General features: G+C 43.8%; 1 protein-coding gene across 1 annotated transcript in view; it reads right to left on the bottom strand.

Annotated features, from left to right (window-relative positions):
- fbn2a (fibrillin 2a) overlaps positions 1-21,677 on the bottom strand; it is a gene marked incomplete at both ends in the record, with an annotated part of 247,780 nt that overhangs the window by 86,294 nt on the left and 139,809 nt on the right. Inside the window, 4 exons of the mRNA XM_084159776.1 lie at positions 940-1,065; positions 6,324-6,374; positions 8,959-9,096; positions 11,537-11,656. Coding sequence (XP_084015902.1) covers positions 940-1,065; positions 6,324-6,374; positions 8,959-9,096; positions 11,537-11,656 — 435 coding nt within the window. The remainder of the gene's footprint in view (positions 1-939; positions 1,066-6,323; positions 6,375-8,958; positions 9,097-11,536; positions 11,657-21,677) is intronic.

Raw genomic sequence — 21,677 nt, 5'->3', positions numbered from 1 at the left:
CCAGTTCCCGCCAATATCCAGCAACTTCACACAGCCATTGAAGAGGAGTGGGACAACATTCCACAGGCCACAATCAACAGCCTGATCAACTCTATGTGAAGGAGATGTGTCACGCTGCATGAAGGCCAAATCAATACGAAGATCGAATGAGCGTGTACACGCTGGAATTAGAATGCACTGTAGTGAATGACAGAAAACAGATGGGCCGCGAGCTTCAAACGGCGTCAAAAGCGCCATGCGCTTCAAATTAGAAAGCAAGTCTTTTTTTCCTCGCATCTACACGTCCCTACCTTTATTTTAAGGTATCTGTGACCAGCATATGCATATCTGTATTCCCAGTCATTTGAAATCCATAGATCAGGGCCTAATGAATTCATTTCCATTGACTGCTTTCCTTATATGAACTGTAACTCAGTAAAATCTCTGAAATTGTTGCATGTTGTATTTATATTTTTGTTCAGTACAGTTAAATTGTCTATTTTCTTACAATACTTTATTTAAAGAAAACGGTCACTTCCCTGGAGTTTCTTTCACAGCACAAGCAACTTACTCAACAACCCTCCCCTACGGCTTCAACCAACAATTCTCAGTCATCTCCTTGGCCAAAGGTTTTCAGGACACCGATTTGACCTAGACCTGGCTAAAAAGAGAATTTCCATTGAAATAGCTTTTTAGTCCAGGACTACACTTAATCTGTGTCTTGGAAACTGGCCAAGAGAGTATTTCAACTAATTGGATCACTATGTCTGTTAGGGTTGCAAAACATTCCGGTAATTTCCTAAAATAAATTTTTTTCTCTCCGAAATCTCAGTTGAAGAATTCCAGGTTGGAAGATTCCCTCACAGCTTATTCCAGAAATACTCCAACCAGGATTTCTGAAAAAATAGGGATATTTGGGAAAGTTTAGGGAATTTTGCAACCTTAGTGTTGTCCACTCACCCACACACACTCGGCCACTGGAGTCCAGTGTGAGACCATCAGGACACTGGCATTTGAAGGAGCCCTTGGTGTTTACACAGTGCCCGTTGGGACACACACCTGGGAAGACCACGCACTCGTTCACATCTACAGCAAGCAGAGAGGGACAAGAGGTGCAGAGGTGAAATCTTTATTTGTGTCATAATGCATTTGCTACCATTATAGTATACACTCTTAGAAAAAAGGGTTCCAAAAGGATTCTTTGGCTGTCCCCATAGGATAACCCTTTTTGGTTCCAGGTCGAACCCTTTTTGGTTCTAGGTCGAACCCTTTTTGGTTCTAGGTAGAACCCTCTGTGGAAAGGGTTTTACATGGAACCCAAAAGGGTTCTACCTGGAAACAAAAGAGTCCTTCAAAGGGTTTTATGGGGACACCCGAAGAACCCTTTTATGTTCTAGATATAACTTTTTTCCTAAGATTGTTGCAATGGGCTCTATTTGATTCTATTCAATCAAAACCGTTACTGGGGAATTCTGGATGGGCAAAGAACGACATCTCCCTACACTATCAGATAGTGTCTGTCAATATGAAAACATTGTTCACATCCTAATACGTTTTTCCTATCCCAATAAGTCAACTAAGCATTTTCCTTTAAATAGTTTTTAAGCACTCAATGACTCTGTTTTACATTTGTGTCCGGATTTCTCTATTGAGGCTTATGGCAAATGTAGGTGATTTGTTTATTTTTGTATTTTATGAAAGTAGAGAGCGTCACACTGTAGTTGGAGGAAACATGGGAAAGTTATGCTGCTTTAAAAGTTGATAAACATGTTATCCCACTTGAGAGAAAAGTAGGAGAAAAATGCCCTTTGAAAGTAAATATATACAGTACCAGTCAAAAGTTTGAACAGGTCATAGGAGATAAGTTCTTAAGGTCATAGGAGATAAGGTCTTAAGATTATAGGAGTTCAAGTCTTAGGGTCATTTAGCATGTCACTAAAAGAAGCCATCATTTCTTATCTTCATTGACCCTGACCTTTCGATAAACTGTGGAATTGGGGTTATTGGAACACAAGAAAAGGGCATTTGTCATAGCAGAGCAGAAATAAATGTCTTCATTCTGGATGTATTCCGTATGTAGAATGGCTAGAATTGTTTTTACCATTTACAGGATCTGAGGCATTTGAAGCCAGTTCCTACTTCACAGAAGGACCTTTTAAACAAAACATTTTTTGTTGTTGTTACAGAACTGCCTTCTTGAACATGTGAACTTTCATGCGCCTTACTTAAAAACTTGAATGAATACAAATGTTAAATTACGAGCCTAGTTTAGCCAAGGAGAAAGCACTGAGCTATACAGGGAGAAAGAAAGGATCCTTCCTGGCTAGTCATGATTAGCTGAGATAATGGTGGGGCTGGACATGCCGATGAGTCCTGATTGGTAAACAAAGAAGAGCTCTGTAGGAAGTGTGAAATTCTCATCAAAATCTTTCAAAGGGGGCCTCTCAAGTGGCGCAGCGGTCTAAGGCACAGCATCGCAGTGCTTGAGGCATCACTACAGACCCGGGTTTGATCCCAGGCTGTGTCACAACCGGCCGTGACCGGGAGTCCCATAGGGCAGCGCACAATTGGCCCAGCGTTGTCAGGGTTAGGGGAGGGTTTGGCCGGGGGGGCTTTACTTGGCACATCACGCTCTAGCGACTCCTTGTGGCGGGCCTGGGTGCCTGCAGGCTGACTTCGGTCGTCAGTTGAACTGTGTTTCCTCCGACACATTGGTGCAGCTGGCTTCTAGGTTAAGGGGGCAGGTGTTAAGAAGCGTGGTTTTGGCGGGTCATGTTTCGGAGGATGCATGACTCGACCTTTGCCTCTCCCGAGCCCGTTGGGGAGTTGCAGCGATGAGACAAGATGGTAATTGATATCACGAAATTGGGGAGAAAAAGGGGGTAAAATACAAAGAAAATTATATATATATAGATAAGTTAATTAGAGTTACCAGCCTCAGAAATTTCAGCCCAAATAAATGCTTCACAGAGTTCAAGTAACAGACACATCTCAACATCAACTGTTCAGAGGAGACTGTGTGAATCAGGCCTTCATGGTTGAATTGCTGCAAAGAAACCGCTCCTAAAGGACACCAATAAGAAGAAGAGACCTGCTTGGGCCAAGAACCACGAGCAATGGACATTAGACCGGTGGAGTCCAAATGGGAGATTTTTGGTTCCAACCGCCGTGTCTTTGTGAGACGCGGTGTGGGTGAATGGATGATCTCCGCATGTGTATTTCCCACCGTAAAGCATGGAGGAGGAGGTGCTATTGTGTGGGGGTGCTTTGCTGGTGACACTGTCTGTGATTTATGTAGAATTCAAGGCACACTTCACCAGCATGGCTACCACAGCATTCTACAGCGATACGCCATCTCATCTGGTTTGGGCTTAGTGGGACTATCATTTGTTTTTCAACAGGACAATGACCAAACACACCTCCAGGCTGTGTAAGGGCTATTTTACCAAGAAGGAGAGTGATGGAGTGCTGCATCAGATTACCTCCACAACCCCCTGACCTCAACACAATTGAGATGGTTTGGGATGAGTCCGACCGCAGAGTGAAGGACAAGCAGCCAACAAGTGCTCAGCATATGTGGGAACTCCTTCAAGACTGTTGGAAAAGCATTCCAGTTGAAGCTGGTTAAGAGTGTGCAAAGCTGTCATCAAGTCAAAGGGTGGCTATTTGAAGAATCTCAAATATAAAATATATTTTGATTTGTTTAACACTTTTTTGGTTACTACATGATTCCATATGTGTGATTTCATAGTTTTGATGTCGTCACTATTATTCTACAATGAAGAAAATAGTAAAAATAAAGAAAAACCCTTGAATGAGTAGGTGTGTTCAAACTTTTGACTGGTACTGTATATATGTGGTCCTCTGTAGCTCAGCTGGTAGAGCACGGTGCTTGTAACGCCAAGGTAGTGGGTTCGATCCCCGGGACCACCCATACACAATTATTATTTTTTTTAATAAAATGTATGCACGCATGACTGTAAGTCGCTTTGGATAACAGCGTCTGCTAAATGGCATATTATTATTATTATTATTATTATTTACAGTGGGGAAAAAAAGTATTTAGTCAGCCACCAATTGTGCAAGTTCTCCCACTTAAAAAGATGAGAGAGGCCTGTAATTTTCATCATAGGAACATGTCAACTATGACAGACAAATTGAGAATTTATTTTCCAGAAAATCACATTGTAGGATTTTTTATGAATTTATTTGCAAATTATGGTGGAAAATAAGTATTTGGTCACCTACAAACAAGCAAGATTTCTGGCTCTCACAGACCTGTAACTTCTTCTTTAAGAGGCTCCTCTGTCCTCCACTCGTTACCTGTATTAATGGCACCTGTTTGAACTTGTTATCAGTATAAAAGACACCTGTCCACAACCTCAAACAGTCCCACTCCAAACTCCACTATGGCCAAGACCAAAGAGCTGTCAAAGGACACCAGAAACATAATTGTAGACCTGCACCAGGCTGGGAAGACTGAATCTGCAATAGGTAAGCAGCTTGGTTTGAAGAAATCAACTGTGGGAGCAATTATTAGGAAATGGAAGACATACAAGACCACTGACAATCTCCCTCGATCTGGGGCTCCACGCAAGATCTCACCCCGTGGGGTCAAAATGATCACAAGAACGGTGAGCAAAAATCCCAGAACCACACGGGGGGACCTAGTGAATGACCTGCAGAGAGCTGGGACCAAAGTAACAAAGCCTACCATCAGTAACACACTACGCCGCCAGGGACTCAAATCCTGCAGTGCGGGACGTGTCCCCCTGCTTAAGCCAGTACATGTCCAGGCCCGTCTAAAGTTTGCTAGAGTGCATTTGGATGATCCAGAAGAGGATTGGGAGAATGTCATATGGTCAGATGAAACCAAAATAGAACTTTTTGGTAAAAACTCAACTCGTCGTGTTTGGAGGACAAAGAATGCTGAGTTGCATCCAAAGAACACCATACCTACTGTGAAGCATGGGGGTGGAAACATCATGCTTTGGGGCTGTTTTTCTGCAAAGGGACCAGGACGACTGATCCGTGTAAAGGAAAGAATGAATGGGGCCATGTATCGTGAGATTTTGAGTGAAAACCTCCTTCCATCAGCAAGGGCATTGAAGATGAAACGTGGCTGGGTCTTTCAGCATGACAATGATCCCAAACACACCGCCCGGGCAACGAAGGAGTGGCTTCGTAAGAAGCATTTCAAGGTCCTGGAGTGGCCTAGCCAGTCTCCAGATCTCAACCCCATAGAAAATCTTTGGAGGGAGTTGAAAGTCCGTGTTGCCCAGCGACAGCCCCACAACATCACTGCTCTAGAGGAGATCTGCATGGAGGAATGGGCCAAAATACCAGCAACAGTGTGTGAAAACCTTGTGAAGACTTACAGAAAACGTTTGACCTGTGTCATTGCCAACAAAGGGTATATAACAAAGTATTGAGAAACTTTTGTTATTGACCAAATACTTATTTTCCACCATAATTTGCAAATAAATTCATTAAAAATCCTACAATGTGATTTTCTGTTTTTTTCTTTCTCATTTTGTCTGTCACAGTTGACGTATACCTATGATGAAAATTACAGGCCTCTCTCATCTTTTTAAGTGGGAGAACTTGCACAATTGGTGGCTGACTAAATACTTTTTTTCCCCACTGTATAGACAGCTGTGTGCCTTTCCAAATCATGTCCAATCAATTGAATTTACCACGGGTGGACTCCAATCAAGTTGTATAAACATCTAAAGGATGATCCATGGAAACAGGATGCACCTGAGCTCAATTTCGTTTCTCATAGCAAACCATCTGAATATTTACGTAAACAAGGTTTCTGTTTTTTATGTTTAATACACTTGCAAAAATTTCGAAAAACCTGTTTCTGCTTTGTCATTATGGGGTATTGTGTGTAGATTGATGAGGGGAAAAAACTATTTAATCCATTTTAGACTAAGGCTGTAACGTAACAAAATGTGGAAAAAGTCAAGGGGTCTGAATACTTTCTGAATGCACTGTATATATATATAATTTTAAATATTTTGTTCATATATTTTCCTTCTTTATTATTTTCCCCTAACCCTACCACCCCTCCCCTAATTGGAGTAAACTAATGGACACCAATACTTAGGCTTCTACTTCCAGCTTATACATACTATATACATTTTACGGACACAGTATATTTTACATTAGTTTTTAGTTTTTAGTCCCAGCCTTCAGCTACCCTAATCCCCTCCCATCTATCTCTGAAGACCGTGGGGAACCTTGCGACTTTTTCCGCCATTTGTCATGGGCAGAGACACCTAGCAAAGGTTATGGGTTTTGTAGATTGAAAAACTGCTGATGCTTGACATTGGACTTACCTCCACATTTGACTCCTCGCGGCCTAGCGTAGCCTCTGGAACAGATGGGATCTGCAAAAGAAGGTTGGAATGTCGTTGGGGATGGGAATGTTGGGAATCGTGGATTTGTTGCCAATGGTGACACTTTATGGGGACTCTTCCTCTGAGATAACATATTTCACAGTGGGAGCTAGTAAACACAGTCTGCATCCCAAATGGCAACCTATTCCCTGTGTAGTGCACTACTTTTGACCAGGGTGCATAAGGCTCTAGTACCTAAAACCCTACTGTTCCAGTCAAAACGACAATAAACAGAATTGGAATACCAGTAGGCCTAATACGGGGGGAGAGCAGACAGTGTAACACATGCAAGTGATTATATGAAGGTACAGCTCGGGATTAAGGAGAGGAACATTGCATATTTTGGCTTTTATATCTTATCTGACAGAATTATGAAGCTAAGTAAAGCACTGAGATTTACAAAGCGATACATTTCATGAAACAACATGAAACAACATGAAACAACCCACACGGCCCAAAGCAAGTCATGTGTGGTGTAACACAAGCAAAATATCATCATTGGGTAGGGCTTTTCTTACACTGATGAAAAACCACCCGATTAAAATAAAACTTTTGTGGCTTGGACTTTCATTATACCCACTGCTGGCAAATGCATTATGGATAGATTGTGTGGCCACAAAAAAAGAAAGAAAACAGACCTTGGTTGTGTCGCAAATGGCAACCTATTTCCTTTTTAGTGCAAATGGCAACCTATTTCCTTTTTAGTGCACTACTTTGACCAGGCCCCATAAGTTGTCATTTGGGACTCAACCTGTGAAACCTTAAACTGAAAGGTTGTTTCAACGAGGGAAATGACACGAGCAGAGAGTTGTGCTGGAACATTCACTGCACTGGGCAATGTGTCAGACCACATGAAGAAACATGGCTGATTTTTTGTAGTTCTATTTACTACTGTCGTCATGGGGAAACCATTCCATTAAAGATCTAAAAAGAACTACTAACCCCAGTGTACTTTAGACACAGAGTCAGGTCCAAGGCCATGTCACCCATAACAACATATTGAAATATTTAGCCCTTGGTACTACTGTGTTACATGTGTTACATGTGTTACAGTTCAGTAGTTTGCCTACTTCCAGTAAGACCTGGAGATACAGAAATCCCCAACACAAACCAGGTTGACCTTATCATTTGTTATTTTCCTCTGAACTGGCCGGAAACAATACCAGTGTTTATTAATTAATGAGGCAAATACCAGACCAAATGAACATGATAAAGTTACTGTTAAAACAGTTTTAAATGTAAAGTCCCCTGTTTAGGGGACCTGCGTGGTTCTTGTTCCGACCGACTGACAAATTAGCTTCTAAATTGATCTGTGGACATTGTAGATTGAAATGGCTTGCATTGAGCGGTAGCCCTGGTTCTCACGGACACAGGAGATCTGACACTGCTTGAAGCTTGGATGTCCCTCCTACCATTTAATTCGCTCTTCCAACTCCTGGCTGATACTTACAAAGCACTGGAATCCTTACATCGTAGCACAGCAGGAGAGAATGGTTTCATCACTTTAGCACATTCAGAGATCGATTTATAGCGAACTTTAGCAAAGTAATCTAAAATAATGAATAGATTTGAAACAAAAAACACTTTCTGTTTGTCATAGACGGACAAGATTAATATGAGACGAAAGGTGATTTTGTAACACGTTCAGGAAGCCAGGCTAGAGCTCTGTGACGTTCACAGCTCTGTCGTAGCCGGCCGCGACCGGGAGACCCATGGGGCGGCGCACAATTGGCCCAGCGTCTTCCAGGGTAGGGGAGGGAATGGCCGGCAGGGATGTAGCTCAGTTGGTAGAGCATGGCGTTTGCAACGCCAGGGTTGTGGGTTCGATTCCCACGGGGGGGGGCAAATAACGTATGCACTCACTAACTGTAAGTCACTCTGGATAAGAGCGTCTGCTAAATGACTAAAATGTAAAATGTTCACAGCGGTGGGGTCAGGCATTTTGATCAACAGATACAGTACCTTTAGAAAATATGCAAATTGTCTCTAACACTAAACATGCAAATATATATTTTACAGTTATAAGGAAGGAAGGTGAAATCTTATATTTAGTCGTTTCAGAATTTGATTATACTATATTTAGAAAGCATAAGTAATTTCATGCCTTATTCATACAGTTTTGTTGACTAGAAAATACATCATATAAAATATTTAATATTTCCATATTTGTATCATATTTGTCCTGTGTACTTGAGCTTGTGTCCTCAAAAGTGACTACACCTCAGCAATGTATAACTATTTTTACCAGAAAGGTGAGATTTTAACCTTTCTTTGGAGTATGCAGAATTACTAGTTATTGTTTATGGCCTCCTCATGATAAATAATTACTTTTGGGGATTACATAGATTACATTTTAGATTACATTAAGTTACATTTAACTGGTAAAAAATAAAATAAAAATTACTGCATCCATATTAGGAAGTCGGTATTGGTCAGACAAAACTCCCTCAGACAACTGACAACTTCCTAATATGGATGCCATACTACTTACAAAGGGGTTACCCATGAGCAGAGCTGAGAACCACTGGTCCAAATCATTGTCTACGGGGTAGCTGGAGGTATGTGTGTGACTTACCTATCTCACACTGCTCACAGGGACTTCCCCAGGCAGCGCCCAGGGTGGCACAGCACTCTGACTTGAGGGTTCCGCCGTTGATGTTGACCTCGCAGCGGCCATCTTGGATATTCAGCCAACAGGTCCCCTTTAGGCTGTCTATGATTAAAACACAATGCAAACTACAGTTTGTGCAGTCGTGGTCAAAAGTTTTGAGAACGACACAAATACTAATTTTCACAAAGTCTGCTGCCTCAGTTTTTATGATGGCAGTTTGCATATACTCCAGAATGTCATGAAGAGTGATCAGATGAATTGCAATTAATTGCAAAGTCCCTCTTTGCCATGAAAATGAACTTAATTTAAAAAAAACATTTCCACTGCATTTCAGCCCTGCCACAAAAGGACCAGCTGCCATCATGTCAGTGATTCTCTCGTTAACACAGGTGAGAGTGTTGACGAGGACAAGGCTGGAGATCACTCTGTCATGCTGATTGAGTTAGAATAACAGACTGGAAGCTTTAAAAGGAGGGTGGTGCTTGAAATCATTGTTCTTCCTCTGTTAACCATGGTTACCTGCAAGGAAACACGTGCCGTCATCATTGCTTTGCACAAAAAGGGCTTCACAGGCAAGGATATTGCTACTAGTAAGATTGCACCTAAATCAACCATTTATCGGATCATCAAGAACTTCAAGGAGAGAGGTTCAATTGTTGTGAAGAAGGCGTCAGGGCACCCAAGAAAGTCCAGCAAGCGCCAGGACCGTCTCCTAAAGTTGATTCAGCTGCGGGATCGGGGCACCACCAGTGCAGAGCTTGCTCAGGAATGGCAGCAGGCAGGTGTGAGTGCATCTGCACGCACAGTGAGGCGAAGACTTTTGGAGGATGGCCTGGTGTCAAGAAGGGCAGCAAAGAAGCCCCTTCTCTCCAGGAAAAACATCAGGGACAGACTGATATTCTACAAAAGGTACAGGGATTGGACTGCTGAGGACTGGGGTAAAGTCATTTTCTCTGATGAATCCCCTTTCCGATTGTCTGGGGCATCCGGAAAACACCTTGTCCGGAGAAGTCAAGGTGAGTGCTATCGTCAGTCCTGTGTCATGCCAACAGTAAAGCATCCTGAGACCATTCATGTTTGTGGTTGCTTCTCAGCCAAGGGAGTGGGCTCACTCACAATTTTGCCTAAGGACACAACCATGAATAAAGAATGGTACCAACACATCCTCCGAGAGCAACTTCTCCCAACCATCCAAGAACAGTTTGGTGAAGAACAATGCCTTTTCCAGCATGATGGAGCACCTTGCCATAAGGCAAAAGTGATAACTAAGTGGCTCGGGGAACAAAACATCTACATTTTGGGTCCATGGCCAGGAAACTCCCCAGACCTTAATCCCATTGAGAACTTGTGGTCGATCCTCAAGAGGCGGGTTGACAAACAAAAACCCACAAATTCTGACAAACTCCAAGCTTTGATTATGCAAGAATGGGCTGCCATCAGTCAGGATGTGGCCCAGAAGTTAATTGACAGCATGCCAGGGCGGATTGCAGAGGTCTTGAAAAAGAAGGGTCAACACTGCAAATATTGACTCTTTGCATAAACTTAATGTAATTGTCAATAAAAGCCTTTGACACTTATGGAATGCTTGTAATTATACTTCAGTATACCATAGTAACATCTGACAAAAATATCTCATAACACTGAAGCAGCGAACTTTGTGAAGACCAATACTTGTGTCATTCTCAAAACGTATGACCACAACTGTGGGTGGTGGTGGACTAGGGAGCCAGAGGTAAAATAAATAAGTGTTTTTGTTCAAATTGTACACATTGGCAGCTAACTGCTGAATTGCAGTCCACAGCTACATAACTTAACCTAAATAAAAACTAAATTGAAGTGTATATTTATACAGACATTTATAGGTGGCATGTAGGAGTGGCTAGATTGGACTTAACTGCATTTTACACTTCAGAAGTTGAATTGAACATTGCATTTCAGCTGTAAATGGCCTTTTTCAAAAACCATTCTCCATTCAATTTCTACATAGACAGGAAATATTCATTCAAAAGATCTGAAACAGGTTGATTTCTCTTCAATATCAATATCTTCAATATCAAAATACATTGATGGCAGTTTGATATACACCGAAAGACCATCTCATCTACTGTGTTGACAGTGGACGTGTTTAACTATACTTGTGAAGACCAGGAGTCCCCACAAGAATAGTAAACAAACAAAAATTTGACCAACTGGGGACATTGTGTTAGTCCCCACAAGGTCAAATGCTATTTCTAGGTGGTTTAGGGTTAATGTTAGAATTAGTGTTAGGGTTATAATTAGGTTTAAGGTTAGGGTTAGGAGCTAGGGTTAGTTTTAGGGTTAGGAGCTAGGACTAGGTTTAGGGTTAGGGTTAGGTTTTTGGTTTAAGGAAAATAGGATTTTGAATGGGACTGAATTGTGTGTCCCCACAAAGTTAGTTATACAAGACTGTATGTGTGTGTGTGCGTGTGTGTGTGTGTGTGTTGGTGTCTGTGTCGTTGTCAGTGTATGTGTGGGTGTGTCGTCTCTGTGTGTGTGAGTGTGTGTGTGTGTGTGTATTTACCAATGCAGATGAGTCCTGTGGTGTCCAGCTTGCCCCCCGGGGAGCACTCGCAGGTGAAGGAGCCGGCTGTGTTCCTACACTGTCCGTTAGCACAGGGGCTGTTTTCACACTCGTTCACATCTACAAACAGGGGGGGAAGAGTTAGAGGGGAACACCTTTCATTTCATTTACAAGAAGGAGGAAGAGTTAGAGGGGGACACATTTCACAACATTTACATGGGGGAAGAGTTAAAAGGTGACACCTTTTAACTTAACTACCTCTCAAAGCAGGGGGAATAGTTTGAGGGTGACACCTTTAAGTACATTTACAAGCAGGTTCTGATTGGGGATGTGTCCCAATAATCTAGATAGCTTTCCTTCTCCTTTCACTCCATCACCACTGATCTTAAAGGATTTGCTAGGCATGCGCAGTATACCAGTTCTTGAAAGCCAGTAAGTCCTTTAATTCAATGATCAGATATCATGATAAAAGATGACAAGAATGAGAAAATGGGACAAAGATTTTGGCAACTGATAGCTACAATCCTCTTTGTAACCTGATTACAATAGGGGGAAGATATAAAATGTGACACACTGCGAAGAGGGAAAGCCAGCCCAAAATATTGACTGCGTTTAAGTAGGGCTGGGAATTGCCAGGGACCTCCAGATACTTAGGTGCCGATACAATATATATATTGCGATTCTCACGATTCTATATGTTCCAAACATATTGCTGGTGCAGGGGGACAAGAGAGAGCCATGAGAAAACGAGTTTTGATCAGTCATGGAATTACAAGTGCTGAAAACAAATTGACTCCATATTTAAAAAGATGGGGAAAAAAAGCTATGAAGGAAATGTAACTGTATACATTTTTTCCCCCCATTACTACTTTTAAGGCAAGCCAATGGTAAAAATAAACCTCAACGGGAGAAACAGTTAAACCGATGATGATTAGCTACTCCACCAACTGGAAACCATTACACTCAATGAACACTCTCAATCAATATACACTACCAGTCAAAAGTTTGGACACATCTACTCATTCAAGGGTTTTTCTTTAAGAAGGAAAGAAATTCCACAAATTAACTTTTAAGAAGGCACACCTGTTAATTGAAATGAATTCCAGGTGACTACCTCATGAAGCTGGTTGAGAGAATGCCAAGAGTGTGCAAAGCTGTCATCAAGGCAAAGGGTGGCTACTTTGAAGAATCTCAAATATAAAATATATTTTGATTTGTTTAACACTTTTTTGGGTTACTACATGATTCCATATGTGTTATTTCATATGTTTGATGTCTTCACTATTATTCTATAATGTAAAAAATTGTAAAAATAAAGAAAAACCCCTTGAATGAGTAGGTGTGTCCAAACTTTTGACTGGTACTGTACATATTTTTTCCTTCGGTCCAGGGATTCACATAAAGGCATGAATAAGAATAAGGAATGGTCAGTCAACGCTCCCAGCCAGTAGTTCATCATGGTAATCACTTACATACATCGTATTTGTACAATTCATTTGTTTTCCACTTCCATCTGCTTGGAGGAACGGTTAACAAATTGATTATTGTATTGCCACGGTGCTGATGAGGATTGAATGAACTTGCAACTGCACAGCAGCAAGATTGAGCGGTGTCGAGTGGAATTCCTTCTGCTGTGTACAGCGGCAGTCCTGGGTTCAAAAAGTATTTAGTATTTATTATAATAGTATTTATCAAGCTTGTCTGGTGCAATGGAGCCAATGGAATCGTCCCAAAAAGTGCAAGCCCCGCCCATCTGGCACTCAAGGCTCTAAGTCTAGCAAACGCTCAAAGCTGAAAGATTTCAAATACTACTTAAACCCAAGTCTGATGGAGTGCGCGCTTGCTTCATCTAACTTGCTGTGCATGTGCCTTCCAAATGTGTCAATTTATAGCCTGGGTTGATGACATCAGATCTTGCAAATACCCACTGTTGCCTAACACACACAGGCTTGGACCACTTAAGTCATTGCTACCAGGGAAAGCGAATAAATTACGGCAAAAAACATGCTGTTGTGATTTCGACATGTTTTACAGAAAGGGAGAGGGCAAAGGAGGTGAGGTATGAATCATAACTTTGGTTGGGTGACAGTGTAGTGACGGTGTAGTGGCGGTGTAGTGACGGTGTCGTGACGGTGTCGTGGCGGTGTCGTGGCGGTGTCGTGACGGTGTCGTGACGGTGTCGTGGCGGTGTCGTGACGGTGTCGTGACGGTGTCGTGACGGTGTCGTGGCGGTGTAGTGACGTTGTCATGACGGTGTAGTGGCGGTGTCGTGACGGTGTAGTGACGGTGTCGTGACGGTGTAGTGACGGTGTCGTGACGGTGACGTGACGGTGTCGTGACGGTGTCGTGACGGTGTCGTGACGGTGTCGTGACGGTGTCGTGACGGTGTCGTGACTGTGTCGTGACGGTGTCGTGACGGTGTAGTGGCGTAAGTCATGCTTGGCTATGTCTCCAGAGGACTCCAGAGGAATAACACCATTCCCTGTGAGTGAGATGTTTCCAACTCTAAGGGTGCATCTTAAATGGATCCCTACTCGCTTTATAGTGCACTACTAGGGAATAGGGTGCAATTTGAAAGGTAGTTCAACTGTCACTAACACGTGGAAGCGTGTCATTCACGTTAATTCAGCTCAGGAATGGCTCGCATGGAATGTGAATTTGGGAGCTGATGGTAATTATCCAAAGTGATGTGGAATGGCTATGGAAGACTCAGTGGAAGAAGCATGTGGGGATGTAAACCGGATGGGACTAGAAATATGCACAAGCCTTAAAGCTTCACTCTCTGCTGTGACTGGACTACGCTCCCCTCCCAAAGCGTTCACAAGGAACAGATGTCATTATAAAAGTGTGTGTGTGTGTGTGTGTGTGTGGAAGATGAATGCACTAACTGTAAGTTGCTCTGGATAAGAGTGTCTGCTAAATGATTAAAATGTAAAATGTAAAAGAATGTGCGTTTTCGTGCGTCCACACGCTGTCCCCAGCCGTCCAAACATCCTGTTGTGTGTGTTACTTTCCGCTGTGTTGACCGTCAAGGGGGATGACGTCAACAGTCTGAAGGGTCCAGTCCTCACAGTCTCTCAATGCCCAAACCAGGAGGCCCAGCCTCTTAATTTACTACCCTATAAACCAGTAGCTTTAAATAGGCCACAGAGCGATGGACTGCATCCCAAATGGCACCCTATTCCCTTACATAATTCCCTACCTTTGACCAGGGCCCATAGGGCTCTAATCAAAATTAGTGCACTATATAGGGAATAGGGTGCTATTTGGGATGCAATATCGCTTTCCCCCGGTTGCTTCCGCTACGACCCAGAGAGCTCGAAATGCTGCAAGCAATAAAAGGCGGTCTACTAGTGAATCTGGAGTGAATCTGGAGTGAAAATGGAGTCTAGGTTGGGGCGAATGTTCTAGGAATTACGTTTCAAGAATGTCAATGTGCATTAGCATAGAATAGAGCAGTAAGAGAGATGCAACCAAGATGTACAGTGGGGAAAAAAAGTATTTAGTCAGCCACCAATTGTGCAAGTTCTCCCACTTAAAAAGATGAGAGAGGCCTGTAATTTTCATCATAGGTACACGTCAACTATGACAGACAAAATGAGAAAAAAAAATCCAGAAAATCACATTGTAGGATTTTTTATGAATTTATTTGCAAATGATGGTGGAAAATAAGTATTTGGTCAATAACAAAAGTTTCCCAATACTTTGTTATATACCCTTTGTTGGCAATGACACAGGTCAAACGTTTTCTGTAAGTCTTCACAAGGTTTTCGCACACTGTTGCTGGTATTTTGGCCCATTCCTCCATGCAGATGGTAGGCTTTGTTACTTTGGTCCCAGCTCTCTGCAGGTCATTCACTAGGTCCCCCCGTGTGGTTCTGGGATTTTTGCTCACCGTTCTTGTGATCATTTTGACCCCACGGGGTGAGATCTTGCGTGGAGCCCCAGATCGAGGGAGATTATCAGTGGTCTTGTATGTCTTCCATTTCCTAATAATTGCTCCCACAGTTGATTTCTTCAAACCAAGCTGCTTACCTATTGCAGATTCAGTCTTCCCAGCCTGGTGCAGGTCTACAATTTTGTTTCTGGTGTCCTTTGACAGCTCTTTGGTCTTGGCCATAGTGGAGTTTGGAGTGTGACTGTTTGAGGTTGTGGACAGATGGAAGTTCAACATGTAGCTAGATGTAGTAGGCTAATGTTAACTAGCTGGCGTATCGTTTCCCATGAAAGGAAGTTAGGCTAGCGAGCAAGTATTTTAGCCAGGTAGCCTAGGACAACAAAAACTAAAAGCGTGTACAGTGTGACAGAGTCATAGACCATTTAGGCAACATGAAAGAGGAGGGTGGCATTGGCGTTTCTCAACAAGTAGGGTGAGTCAACATGTTTTTTTCTACTTGCAAGCACACACACACACACAGAAATCAGTCCCATGGACAGCTACATCATATTTACAGTGGGGAAAAAAAGTATTTAGTCAGCCACCAATTGTGCAAGTTCTCCCACTTAAAAAGATGAGAGAGGCCTGTAATTTTCATCATAGGTACACGTCAACTATGACAGACAAAATGAGAATTTTTTTTCCAGAAAATCAGATTGTAGGATTTTTAATGAATTTATTTGCAAATTATGGTGGAAAATAAGTATTTGGTCAATAACAAAAGTTTCTCAATACTTTGTTATATACCCTTTGTTGGCAATGACACAGGTCAAATGTTTTCTGTAAGTCTTCACAAGGTTTTCACACACTGTTGCTGGTATTTTGGCCCATTCCTCCACGCAGATCTCCTCTAGAGCAGTGATGTTTTGGGGCTGTCGCTGGGCAACACAGACGTTCAACTCCCTCCAAAGATTTTCTATGGGGTTGAGATCTGGAGACTGGCTAGGCCACTCCAGGACCTTGGGCGGTGTGTTTGGGATCATTGTCATGCTGAAAGACCCAGCCACGTTTCATCTTCAATGCCCATGCTGATGGAAGGAGGTTTTCACTCAAAATCTCACGATACATGGCCCCATTCATTCTTTCCTTTACACGGATCAGTCGCGTCCTGGTCCCTTTGCAGAAAAACAGCCCCAAAGCATGATGTTTCCACCCCCATGCTTCACAGTAGGTATGGTGTTCTTTGGATGCAACTCAGCATTCTTTGTCCTCCAAACACGACGAGTTGAGTTTTTACCAAAAAGTTATATTTTGGTTTCATCTGACCATATGACATTCTCCCAATCCTCTTCTGGATCATCCAAATGCACTCTAGCAAACTTCAGACGGGCCTGGACATGTACTGGCTTAAGCAGGGGGACACGTCTGCCACTGCAGGATTTGAGTCCCTGGCGGCGTAGTGTGTTACTGATGGTAGGCTTTGTTACTTTGGTCCCAGCTCTCTGCAGGTCATTCACTAGGTCCCCCCGTGTGGTTCTGGGATTTTTGCTCACCGTTCTTGTGATCATTTTGACCCCACAGGGTGAGATCTTGCGTGGAGCCCCAGATCGAGGGAGATTATCAGTGATCTTGTATGTCTTCCATTTCCTAATAATTGCTCCCACAGTTGATTTCTTCAAACCAAGCTGCTTACCTATTGCAGATTCAGTCTTCCCAGCCTGGTGCAGGTCTACAATTTTGTTTCTGGTGTCCTTTGACAGCTCTTTGGTCTTGGCCATAGTGGAGTTTGGATTGTGACTGTTTGAGGTTGTGGACAGGTGTATTTTATACTGATAACAAGTTCAAACAGGTGCCATTACTACAGGTAATGAGTGGAGGACAGAGGAGCCTCTTAAAGAAGAAGTTACAGGTCTGTGAGAGCCAGAAATCTTGCTTGTTTGTAGGTGACCAAATACTTATTTTCCACCATAATTTGCAAATAAATTCATTAAAAATCCTACAATGTGATTTTCAGGAGAAAACAATTCTCAATTTGTCTGTCATAGTTGACGTGTACCTATGATGAAAATTACAGGCCTCTCTCATCTTTTTAAGTGGGAGAACTTGCACAATTGGTGGCTGACTAAATACTTTTTTTCCCCACTGTAGCTTACGTTGATTGGACTAAATCGTTTTTGGTATCTTAGTTGTCACTGTATAAGACTAGGCATACGTGATTTGATGCTGTAATAGGAGCTCCTATTTTCTTTGCGACTTGCAGTAACACTCCATGGTTCTAAATCAATCGTTTTTTTAGTAGTCCAAGAATGTCGGAAACATTAGCTTGCTTGACCATGCTGTAGGTCATGTAACTGTTATATGCAATATGTTTTGTGGACTTCACTGGACAGATGTTGCTCTCCAGTTTTGTAATGAAACAAATGGGGTTTGTATCATTTGATTTACACAACATGCCTACCACATTGAAGATACAAAATATGTTTTATTGTGAAACAAAAAAGAAATAAGACCCAAAAAAAACAGATAACTTGAGCGTGCAGAACTATTCACCCCCCCAAAGTCAATACTTTGTAGAGACACCTTTTACAGCAATTACAGCTGCAAGTCTCTTGGGGTATGTCTCTTTAAGCTTGGCACATCTAGCCACTGGGATTTTTGCCCATTCTTCAAGGCAAAACTGCTCCAGCTCCTTCAAGTTGGATGGGTTCCGCTGGTGTACAGCAATCTTTAAGTCATTCCACAGATTCTCAATTGGATTGAGGTATGAGCTTTGACTAGGCCATTCCAAGACATTTAAATGTTTCCCCTTAAACCACTCGAGTGTTGCTTTAGCAGTATGCTTAGGGTCATTGTCCTGCTGGAAGGTGAACCTCCGTCCCAGTCTCAAATCTCTGGAAGACTGAAACAGGATTCCCTCAAGAATTTCCCTGTATTTAGCACCATCCATCATTCCTTCAATTCTGACCAGTTTCCCAGTCCCTGCCAATGGAAAACATCCCCACAGCATGATGCTGCCACCACCATGCTTCACTGTGGGGATGGTATTCTTGGGGTGATGAGAGGTGTTGGGTTTGCGCCAGACATAGCGTTTTCCTTGATGGCCAAAAAGCTCAATTTTAGTCTCATCTAACCAGAGTACCTTCTTCCATATGTTTGGGGAGTCTCCCACATGCCTTTTGGCCAACACCAAACGTGTTTGCTTATTTTTTCTTTAAGCAATTGCTTTTTTCTGGCCACTCTTCTGTAAAGCCCAGCTTTGTGGAGTGTACGGCTTAAAGTGGTCCTATGGCCAGATACTCCAATCTCCGCTGTGGAGCTTTGCAGCTCATTCAGGGTTATCTTTGGTCTCTTTGTTGCCTCTCTGATTAATGCCCTCCTTGCCTGGTCCGTGAGTTTTGGTGGGCGTCCCTCTCTTGGCAGGTTTGTTGTGGTGCCATATTCTTTCCATTTTTTTATAATGGATTTAATGGTGCTCCGTGGGATCTTCAAAGTTTCGGATATTTTTGTATAACCCAACCCTGATCTGTACTTCTCCACAACTTTGTCCCTGACCTGTTTGGAGAGCTCCTTGGTCTTCATGGTGCCGCTTGCTTGGTGGTGCCCCTTGCTTAGTGGTGTTGCAGACTCTGGGGCCTTTCAGAACAGGTGTGTGTATATATATATATATATATACACTGAGATCATGTGACAGAGCATGTGACACTTAGATTGCACACATGTGGACTTTATTTGACTAATTATGTGACTAATTGGTTGCACCAGATCTTATTTAGGGGCTTCATAACAAAGGGTGTGAATACATATGCACGCACTACTTTTCCGTTATTTCATTTGTATAATTTTTTGAAACAAGTTATTTTTTTAATTTCACTTCACCAATTTGGACTATTTTGTGTATGTCCATTGCATGAAATCCAAATAAAAATCCATTTAAAATACAGGTTGTAATGCAACAAAGTAGGAAAAACGCCAAGGGAGATGAATACTTTTGCAAAGCACTGTAAAAACAAATAAACACTAGTTCAAGTCCATCACAATGAAGTCCATTATCATTTAGTTTTGGCAGGTCTAAAGAAACGTGGAAATAAGAAAATGTATTTAAAAGAAAACAGAAAAGCATATTTAAAGTTTATTATGTTACTAGTCTTTGCTTAGTATCCAGAGCAATGCTGCCGCGTGAGCGGTCATGTGCTGAACGCATGGATAGCGCAGATATTCATGGAAAAAGTGACATTTGGAAATAGAGCTGTAGTTCTTGAATTTTGAGAGCTATTTGACAAAGGAAAGTGTCATAGAAACTGCAGAATATGCTCTTTCTGATACTATATAGAAATCAAAATGTTTTACCTGCATGTGACTGTCACGCCCTGGCTCTGGGACTCTGTTATGTTGAGCCAGGGTGGGTTGTTTCTATGTGTTTTGTGTGCTAGGTTGTTTATCTAGTTCATTTGTTTCTATGTTGGCCGGTGTGGTTCTCAATCAGAGGCAACGTGAATCAGCTGTTGCTTGTTGTCTCTGATTGGGAACCATACTTAGGTAGCCTGTTTTGCCACAGTGTTTGTGGGATCTTGTTCCATGTTGGTTTGGTGTTGTAGACCAAGGACTTCACGTTATCGTTTGTTGTTTTGTTCGTGGGATCATTAAGAATAAAAGTATGTTCGCAAATCACGCTGCGCCTTGGTCCACTGTGTATAACGATCGTGACAGAAGATCCCACCATAACTGGACCAAGCAGCGTGTCCAGGAGCCAACGCCAGAGGTGACTCTTATGGATGTCCACTTCGACTGGGTCAAGCAGCGTGTCCAGGAGCCAACGCCAGAGAGGACTCTTATGGATATCAACCTCGACTGGGTCAAGCCGCGTGAGGAGGAGAGAGGTTGGACTTGGGAGCAGAGGAGCGAGAGTCTGGCGAGAGCCATGGAGGCCTGGTCCACGAGGAGGAGAGACGCCCAGACATTTTTTAGGGGGGGGCTCACGCCGTGGACGACGGGGCAGCAGGAGGTCGGGATAGAGTGGTTCAGCGGGTTGGCAAGGGAGGCCGTCAGGTTACGGGAGTCACTGGTCACCAGGGGGAAGGAGAATGTAGAGGCACGGCGAGAGGTACTGGGGTGTGTTGCCAGTCCGGTCCGGCCCGTTCCTGATCCCCGCGTAGGGCCAGTGGTGTGTGTCCCCAGTACGGTCCGGCCCGTTCCTGATCCCCGCGTAGGGCCGGTGGTGTGTGTCCCCAGTACGGTCCGGCCTGTTCCTGCCCCTCGCACCAAGCCTATGGTGCGCGTCGCCAGCCCGGCCTGTTCCTGCCCCTCGCACCAAGCCAATGGTGCGCGTCGTCAGTCTGGTCCGGCCTGTTCCTGCTCCCCGCACCAAGCCTATGGTGCGCGTCGCCAGCCCGGCCCGGCCTGTTCCTGCTCTCCGCACCAAGCCTATGGTGCGCGTCGCCAGCCCAGCCCGGCCTGTTCCTGCTCCCCGCACCAAGCCAATGGTGCGCGTCGCCAGCCCGGCCCGGCCTGTTCCTGCTCCCCGCACCAAGCCAATGGTGCGCGTCGTCAGCCCGGTCCGGCCCATTCCTGCTCCCCGCACCAAGCCTGTGGTGCGCATCATCAGCCCGGTCCGGTCCGTTCCTGCTCCCCGCACCAAGCCTGTGGTGCGCTTCGTCAGCCCGGTTCGGCCCGTCCCTGCACCAAGCCTGTGGTGCGCGTCGTCAGTCCGGCACAGCCCGTGCCTGGGTCACCGGTGCCTCGTCAGGTACCGGTTAGCTGCTCCACATCGGAGCCTGAGCGATCCGCTCCACCGATGTCCAGTCCAGATCCAGCCAGCAGGGCCAGACCGGACCAGGGGCGCTATGGGGGGTTTGTTGGAGGGTGGGGGTCAAGCCCGGAGCCGGAACCGCCTCCGAGGAGGAATGCCCACCCGGCCCTCCCCTGTTCGGTTTATGTTTGGCGCGGTCGCAGTCCGCGCCTTTGGGGGGGGGGGGTACTGTCACGCCCTGGCTCTGGGACTCTTTTATGTTGAGCCAGGGTGGGTTGTTTCTATGTGTTTTGTGTGCTAGGTTGTTTATCTAGTTCATTTGTTTCTATGTTGGCCGGTGTGGTTCTCAATCAGAGGCAACGTGAATCAGCTGTTGCTTGTTGTCTCTGATTGGGAACCATACTTAGGTAGCCTGTTTTGCCACAGTGTTTGTGGGATCTTGTTCCGTGTTGGTTTTGTGTAGTGTAACCAAGGACGTCACGTTATCGTTTGTTGTTTTGTTCGTGGGATCATTAAGA

Source organism: Coregonus lavaretus, assembly GCF_964263955.1.
Source record: "Coregonus lavaretus genome assembly, chromosome: 4".
Taxonomy (NCBI): domain Eukaryota; kingdom Metazoa; phylum Chordata; class Actinopteri; order Salmoniformes; family Salmonidae; genus Coregonus; species Coregonus lavaretus.
Note: the sequence above shows the minus strand (reverse complement) of the source record. Positions and strands in the feature narration are given on the sequence as shown.